Source organism: Coenobita brevimanus, chromosome 75 (genome assembly GCF_032717465.1).
Source record: "Coenobita brevimanus isolate Jiangsu-jjx chromosome 75, ASM3271746v2, whole genome shotgun sequence".
In the NCBI taxonomy this organism is placed as follows: Eukaryota; Metazoa; Arthropoda; class Malacostraca; order Decapoda; family Coenobitidae; genus Coenobita; species Coenobita brevimanus.
In genome coordinates this window covers 4414073-4422726 of record NC_137028.1, presented here as the reverse complement: position 1 = coordinate 4422726, position 8654 = coordinate 4414073, and the positions used below count along the sequence as shown (strand labels likewise).

At 42.6% G+C, this 8654-nt stretch overlaps 1 protein-coding gene across 1 annotated transcript; it reads right to left on the bottom strand.

The window, feature by feature from the left end:
• Positions 1-580: 580 nt before the first annotated feature.
• Positions 581-7898, bottom strand: LOC145408028 (uncharacterized). The gene is made up of 4 exons (XM_080278830.1): positions 6791-7898; positions 4600-4705; positions 3627-3754; positions 581-768 (listed from the first exon to the last, which is right to left on the bottom strand). The coding sequence occupies exons 1-4, from the start codon at positions 7896-7898 to the stop codon at positions 581-583; spliced, it is 1530 nt and encodes a 509-aa protein (XP_080134956.1).
• Between the last annotated feature and the right edge of the window lie 756 nt (positions 7899-8654).

Below are 8654 nucleotides of genomic sequence, written 5' to 3'. Positions count from 1 at the left end.
ATCCTTATGAGGGCAGTGAAGGCATCCTGCTCCATGATATCCCATTATGCACTTGTTCGAACAGTTTCTTAACACCCTCCAAAAGGCATTGTTAAAAAACTTCTGAATTTTACATACCACAATTGATGTCTTCTCTGAACTGATATCTCTGCTTATCTTGCATCCCATCAGACGTTTGCAGTCAATCTTGCATCCCAGCAGACATCCATTATCAGTTTTGCATTCCGGCAGACGTCCAAACACACTTGCATCAAAGCGGACTTCCATTACCAATCTTGCATTTTGGCAAACGTTCGCAATCAGGACTTGCATCCAGAAGACATCCACACCCTGTCTTCAGTCCTCATGGTGTACTTCTTTGTCCCGGGTGTCAGTTTCAAGGCTGCACACTTTGGAACGAAGTGCCAACTCCCGTATGCACCCGGCATATTACCTGATCACTTCTATAGCCAACTCATCACAAATGAGGCTGAGTTGTGGCTAGATTTTCACTCCTTTCGATCTTTACTCACTCCCGTAGCCTTCAGATCACGCCAGTCGTATTTTCAAATCACTCCTTTGGTTTGTCGTCGCTGTTCCATCACTCGAGCGGCCTGAATTTAAGGACGAGCGTCTTGAGGGAGTAGTTTGAGTCCTTCCAATGCCACCAGGTGACGCCCCTCTCAGGTCCCTGGTAGCGTCCCCTGCGGTACTGTCCCGTGGGCTGGGTACAGGCACACCGCCCCCACCACCACCCACCACCACCACGACCCCGTGCGCAGCTGCCCCCTGTGGGAAGCGAGAAAAATATATCGTCGTGACTGAAAAAAATGCTGACCCAATATTACTCTTCTTACTTCAAATTAAAGTTTCAGCTTATTTTATAACTGATTAGGTTTGACCATCCATCATAACCATCGTCATCATCTGGACCCCCTTCCCCACCCGAGGGCAGGGTGAGGAGTAGCAACGTCCAGACAGCCCAAGTTTGCCCAGTCTAATGGGCCACGCTCTATTCACTCATCATTCAAGCCCCAGGAATCCTGGCTCTATCAGATATGCCAAAAACTTTCACCACATTCTGCAGCTTCACATAATTGTATCCGACAGAGTACTCCATTACAACTCATTATGTCATCCGCAGGACCAATGCCGACTCTTTCATTCATGTCGCCCATTACACTCACTTTATAGCTCCTGGGCATTTCTCCAAATGCTTCATCCAGCTCATCCCAAAACCTGTCTCTCTCTCACTCCTGTCATCACATGGTGCATACGCTACCATCTATTATACGCGATGGAAAAATGTATTGCTGTAACCGATAATTACGGTACTGGGCCACTAATTTCTCTCCAAATAACTGTAATGAGGCTATAACACATTTCATAACTTAATTAATTTGGCAAGATTTCATGAGGTTTGACATCCATGACACATGTATGGTTTTAAACTAATGAAACGAAGCTCTGACCAATCTGATTATTAGTGATGATTAATTTTGCAAAATCTCAATTGGTTTTGACTTTCTACACACGTTTGAGATTCAGATCTAATGATGTAACATTTCATTTAATTTTATCATTTTTTGTCGGCTAACATAGATCTCACGGTCTCATGATGATCTAGAGAAACTTTTTACCTTAACTGTACAATTCCGGTCAATATTTCATCTACATATTTGGGGTTCCGAACTAATGGAGCAAGATTCCGGATCGTCGGATTACTACTGATGATTAGGTTAACTAGATCTTATTCGGTTTTGAAAGCCATGACACATCTGGGGTGTGAACCAATGAAACGAGATTCCATCCACCTAAGTACTGTTATAAATCAATTTATCAGTATCTCATTTGACTTGAGGGACCCTTTATATGTCTGTTTCAGAAAAGTGGTGAAAGTTTCCAATTCATCTGATTATCGTTTTTCATTAGCTTAGCTATTTCTCATAATGCTCTGACACTGTTTCGAGAGGGTCTAAACTCTAAAAGGACTTCTGGCGTCTGTACACTCCTAATCACTATTTTTTTTTTTTTTTTTACAAGTGTATGGTTCCAAAAACTGGAGTGAGACTCTAACTCGTCTGATTATTGTTGATGATTAGCCTATCAAGACCGCCTTACGTTCTGGCATCTTTCACACACTTGTGGTTCCAAACAAAATGAAATAAGATTCTAGTCCATTTGAGTGTTGCTAATGACTAGCTTAGCTAGATCTCTGTTGGTTTTGGCATGCTTACACGTCTGGGATTCCAAACTAATGAAATCTGGCAGTCCCATATTACGTTCTGACACGGTTTAAAGAGGGCATATACGAACTAGTGGCCACAACTGCACAGTCCGTAACTTCCCTTACATATCTGGGTTCCAAACTAGCAAAGTGTCTAGCCGTAATAATAGTACAACAGAAAAGCCACGACTGTAGTGCATAGTTAATGGCAACTGCTTTTAATTTATTCACTTCATTAGGTTTTTCCAGAACTCATTAATATCATGCAGAGAGTCAGAACAATGGAAATGATGTCGCATCGAAGTGAAGCAGTTAATTGCTTCATTATAATATTATGAGCCATTCCACAGGTGAACAATATTGTTTTGAGGCAGCAGTAATAAACTAAAACCTAAATAAATAAATAATACGGTGTCGTCGTACTGGAAGGGCTAATGGAGATTATTTCCATTCATTTCACCACAAGAGGTCTTTCCAGAGCTGAGTAAAAACCGTGTGATGGTATCAAGAATAAACTAAAAATAAGTGTCATCGTAGTGCACGGGTTAAGCCCTTCACTACGACGACGTTTCTCATTTTTATCATTGCTGCCTCTGAACGAGATTTTTATTTTTTTTTTTAGTTAGAAAAGGGTTTATTGTACAGAAAGGGTTAACAGTGGCTGTGCCTACGCCTTCCAGTACGAAAATTCTTTCATGGCCTGACTAAAAATTGTCTGGAGAAAGGACGAACAGTACAAAAGGGAGGCGGTCGGGGTGAAAGGACTTGAGAGATGGTGAATGTGGACCGTAAGAGGGAAGGCAGCGATAACGTCTTGTGGAGTGACAGGAGAAGGAGGGAGGAGAATCGCAAGAGGGAGGGCAATTAGACGAGGGGAAAAGATGGAGACTGTGAAGAAGGTGAAGCTGAGAGAAACTCTAAGACATATTTTAAAAGTGTACTACATTTAATCCTAACTTAGCACTGTAAAGCAATATCATGAGAGTCTAACTTTACCCATCTTAATCTAGCATTTTAAAAATTTTCAACCTAACATAAAACTAGCATAGCATACCATAACCCGAACCTAGACTATCCTAACCTGTCATAGCAAAGGATAAAGTTACCTAAACCCAATATACCACAGCACACCATGCCATAACCCTAACGGCCTAACTTAACTTTCTCGACCTTCCTCGAAAAGAAAAAATGCCCAGTCTACTACAGTTCCTCAACATAATTTCCTTCTTTCCTCTCCCCCTGGTCTTCGTTCTCCCTTTTCCAAAATCCCAACCCTTCCTCTCTTTTTCCATTCTCAACCTTCTCTCCTCTCTCTCTTCTTTTCCACATCTCTCCCTATACTTTTTTCCATCTCCCCCCCCCCTCCATTTTTAACTTTCCTTCCCTCTCTTCTCTCCTACTTTCCTGCCTTTCTACTCACAGTTCTCCTGGTCGTTGTCGCTGTCAATCGTAGAGAACATCTGCAGGTGGGAATGCCTCATGCTGTCGCCGGCCGTGCCCGAATAGCCGGAGATCCGTAGCCGGTACTTGTCCTCGGGGCCGGCCACGCTGCTCACCCACGTAACCGGATGTTGAGTAATGTTGTTGGTGAAGTCGTGGTGTTGCATGTTGAGTGTTGTTATCGTCGTGTTTTTGAGTGTTGTTATTGTGGTGTTGGATGTTGAGTGTTGTTGTCGTGTTATTGGGGAGCATTGTTGTTGACGCCGTGTTGTTCGATGATTGTGTTGTTATAGTATGTTGGATGGTGAATGTTGTTGTTGTAGTTGAAGTTAACACCACATCGCCATGACAAACGGAGTTCAGTTTGTTTAGTCATCATACCGGTATTCCGCAATCACCACACCATCGTCAGCACCATGCGGAGAAAAATATAATTAAAATTTTTAATCAGACAGCTGTAACTGGAAACTGGAGAATTATACGCACACTGGAAATGATTATCCACTCATTCGTCATCATCATCATCGTAACTCTATTTCTCATTAAATATCGGAGTGGGATGGACGTAGAAAAAAAAAGAAAAGCACAAATATAGAACTACCAACAGAAAGCTCTGGGAAATTAAGCATTTTTAGCCATTAATTCATCATTCATTATCATTCAGTACCATCATCCTAACCCTGTTACTCATAACTGGTGTAGGTTGGACGCAGATGATGGAAAACAAAAGCACAGATCTATAAGTTTTAACGGAATGCCCCGTAAAATGAGTCACCTATCCTCATCCTGATCTTATTTCCCCAAAATGTGTCGTTGATAGGATCAAGAAGTCGAAAAAGAAGACCACAAATGTAGAAGAACTAGCCACAGAAAGCTAACTGAATAAGCCAAACGCCTATTCATTCATTGATGTGGTCCTTTGGACTTCCTGATCTCCATCCTAACCTACTTACGAGAAGAAATTGTAGACAGCCCAGGCAGTGTTGCCCTCCCAGTCCTCCATATCAGCCCGCATTTGGTGTGGCCGCCCTTTGGTCAGTGCGTGTAGAGCTTTCAGACCTGGGGATGGATTCACAGAGCACATTTACGAACAACTCAAAAATGTAAATAGGATTTATTGTCGGACCCTCCTAGGGACTGCCTAAGTCAAAATACATTTGTCACCAAGTTACCAAGTAATCAACTTCTACACACATCAGCCAGGCTGGTGGCTGCACAACTATTCCAGTATTGCAGCTGTCGCACTATGAGACTCGATCTTTTGTGTGAACCTCATGCTTTTAGAACTGTGTTTGGCAGACCATTGTATCATATATATATATATATATATATATATATATATATATATATATATATATATATATATATGCAAAGTAAACCCTCGCTATAACGGACCCTGGTATAGCAGATATAGGAATTAACGGATATGACGATGCCCCACGAACTTTTGTCAGTTGTAATGAATAATGTCCATTATATGGGATGTAATGGGGGGCAATTTGTGTTTCCTACCCATTTTACTCCAACCTGGCCTGAAATTCCCCTCCCCCCATCGTGACTGCTGAGTTTTAATAACAGGCTATGGTGATACGGTACTAGATATAAAGAAGTTATATAACAAGGATGTGAAATAAGTTGCAATAGGGCAAACTATGGGCCAAGTTACAGTAAAATGCTATTGTAATCATTTACTTTCAAGCAAGTGCTTGAAATCCCACCTCAGGGAGGAACTTGGGATAAAACAGACTATCGGCTTTAAAGGACTTAGTTTTCCCCCAATTAATCTATGGTAGTGAGGTCTACTATATATATATATATATATATATATATATAATATAAAGAATATGCTTTGCTTAAGAAAATGTGAACAATGAAAATGCCAGTAACAAAGGTAGTCCTAGATGGGCCACAGACTGAGAGACAAACAGCCAGAGAGCCTTGATCAACATGGTGGTGGAGGAAGGTTGTAAACAACTCCTCTTTGTCTCCCCCTGTTCCCCCCCCCCCCATCCCTTCGTTCTCTTTACTGACATGTATATACAAATTTTCATTTAGTTATGTCATGTCTTCCAGAAGGTTTGTCTGGAAAACAGCAAGGCTGTTCATGTTTTTCCAGAAAGAACTTGAGACACTGTCTGATTTTGCTGTCTCTTCGCTTTGTTCTTCGTGCAGAAAGCAGATACATATTCCATAATAATTTTCTGTTATTTTACGAAGACAGAGAAAGACTTTGCACTCTCCTCTCCTCGTCCATCTTGCACATCAAAACAGTTACGACTAACAACTGACCATAAGTTACTCGTGAAAACAGAGAGGGGTTTGTAGAGTACAGAGTAAGTCAGGGTAAGAACAAGTTGTTATCAAGTGAAGATGAATGGTCATAACATGCTAACGGATCTGTACTTAGAAATTTCCATGAAGAAGTGCAATAACCTTCTGGCTGCGATCAGTTCCTCTCAGCTGAAGAAAAACGTACATTGTATACTGATATTTAAGCAAAATTCCTTTTTTATTTTAATTTTCGGCCCAGAAGTTAACTGTGATAGTTTTAAAGCTTTTTGCGTCCTGGGTCTATCCAGAGCATGCTAAACTATTTTGAGGTTAGCCGGAATAAAATACAAAATAGGTTCTTCGCACCAGAAGGTTTGATAAAAGTCTCAAGGTATCATGCTCGTGAGTCTACATCCATAAACAGGAATGTGCCCCCCGCCCCCTCTCCCCGTTTTATTCCCGATCTCGTAGAAAGTGTCAGGGGGTAACATGAATTAAACAGAAAGGGCATCGTCGCAGCGGAGGGGTTCACGGACATTGTTTGTTGCTTATCCAGTGCCAAAAGCCTTCCCAGAGCTGAATAAAAAGTGCATGACTATAATGAGACTGAAATATACAAGACGATATCGTACTGGCTTAGATTATTTTTTTTTACCTAGGCCATTCATTACGCTGTCAAGCAGTACTTTGACAGATATACTGACATAAAGGATACTCTGACTATCTGATCGATGCATGACGATGAGGTAAGAGAGCAAAAACAGCATTACTGACTTCTGATAGAGAGCCAGCTATATAGATACACAGACGAACATCGTAAGGCAGCAGACAATAGATAGATAAACTGTAAAACAAATAGATACTTCAACTAACCTATCCAGTACTCCCTCCTGGGGTCGCCGAAGCCCACCTCATACTCGTGCCAGGTTCGGTTGAAGGGGATGTGTCTGGGCAGCTTACGTCGCAACACTGCCACCGTCCACCCTCCTCCAGATGTATGCTGGTCGCAGTACACATCTCGGGTGGCGAGGTCGGGGGGTTTAATTCGATATACACCGTCCTCCATGAATCCTTGATCGAACACAGCTTTGCAATCGACCGGAAAGGGTGGATATTCGAGGTAACGCTGTCTGTCGTTGTTGCAGTCTTCAGGCATGGTTGGTAACCGAGGTCCCTCCGTTGTGGTTACTTCACCCCAGCCATTCTCCCTGCCTGCGTCTGGTGGTTCAGGAGGCCGTGGTATCCCAATGTGCGTATCATTTGGGAAGGTTTTATTCAGAGCATCTAAACCAAGTTCGTGTGTGTCGAGGGGTGTGTACGTGCAGCCAGGCAAAACTCTCTCATCGTAGTCCTCGCTGTTGTACGTTTTTGGAGTTTTTGGTTGGCCAAAACTCCGGGCCATCACCTCCATCATTTTCCTGTGCTCATCGGATATAAACGCCAGGTTGTTGTTGATCTTGTACAGCTTGCCTCGTAAGTCGCTCAGGTGGCACACTAAAGTGGAGTTGGTGGTGTTAACTTTTTGAAGCAGTATGTTGCTCTTGTCTACAACTTCCTCCCGTGCATCATACACACTGTTTCTCACAGCAAACAGTTCTGCTTTCTGCGATCTCAGTTCACCCTTGATGTCGTCGTTCTGAACGCCTACTCTCTTCAACCCACGTTTCATTTTCTTCTTGAAATCAGCCATTTCAGTCACCACCTGATCTACCTTGACGCTCATTTCTTCACGTTCCTTAGACAGTGCCTCCTTCATGTTACGAATCTCGCATGTGAGCTCATACTTCATTGTGTCCATACGCGCGTGTACCTCCTTCCTGATGTCGGCAACCTCCTTCTGAAGGTTCCTGAGCAGCGACTCCACTTCCCTTAGGGGCACTGACGGTGAGTCGAAAGTTTGGAACTCTATGGCGTCTGAGGGGCCCACCAACCCCAGCACCACCACCACCACCACCGCCACCAGGAGTGTCGCACAGGGCATGGCGGCTACACCCCCACCACCCCATGCTCACACAGGCTCACACTCACTCCGACCCACACACCACCAACCCTCACACTGCCCCTCTCTCCAGGCGCCTCAGTCATCTTGGTGTTCTCCCAGTTGCCCCAGAAACACTGCTTTCTCACCAAAATGACAGATGAGCTTAGACGAGACTAGTTAAGAGTATAATTGTTTGTTCAGACTGTGCTAATACTATTCATGGGCTAAGATCTGTAACGCACAAGTTTCGTGCTCAGAACATGTTAATACTGTTCATGGTATTACTGCTTCACAGTTTTCTAGATCTGGCAGTGTTAATACTGTTAATGAGCAGAGATAAAATTACTATTTCTTGTTTTAATCGTCTTAAAACTGTTAATGAAATTCGATAATGTTATGTATACCAGTGAACAATATTCCTCCTCAGACTGTGTTAATATTGCTCCTGGGCTACGATTAATAATTCACGATTTTCCTCTTCAGATCAGAGTAATATCGTTCATGAGCTAATGTAAAATTACTTATTCACAGTTCTCCTGTTCAGACTGTTTCTGTGCAGTTCGTGAGCTAAAGCGAGGTCACATGTTCATAGTTGTTCGTGCTAAGATCACGTTAATGCTATTCATGAGCTTATATAAGAGTACTATTCTCTGTTTAGGGTGTTTCAGTATTGTTTATGAGCTTAGATATTATCAAACTACTGCTGCAGACTATTACTCTTCAGACCAAGCCAGAACTGTTCATGAACATATTACT

Excerpts from the sequence above, each read along its gene's own strand:
- LOC145408028 (XM_080278830.1), bottom strand. The coding sequence starts at position 7,898 with ATGCCCTGTGCGACACTCCTGGTGGCGGTGGTGGTGGTGGTGGTGCTG. Across the intron at positions 4,706-6,790 it reads CAGGAGGGAGTACTGGATAG|GTCTGAAAGCTCTACACGCA; the intron begins GTTAGTTGAAGT and ends ATCCATCCCCAG. Across the intron at positions 3,755-4,599 it reads GCTGTCTACAATTTCTTCTC|CGTGGCCGGCCCCGAGGACA; the intron begins GTAAGTAGGTTA and ends GTGGGTGAGCAG.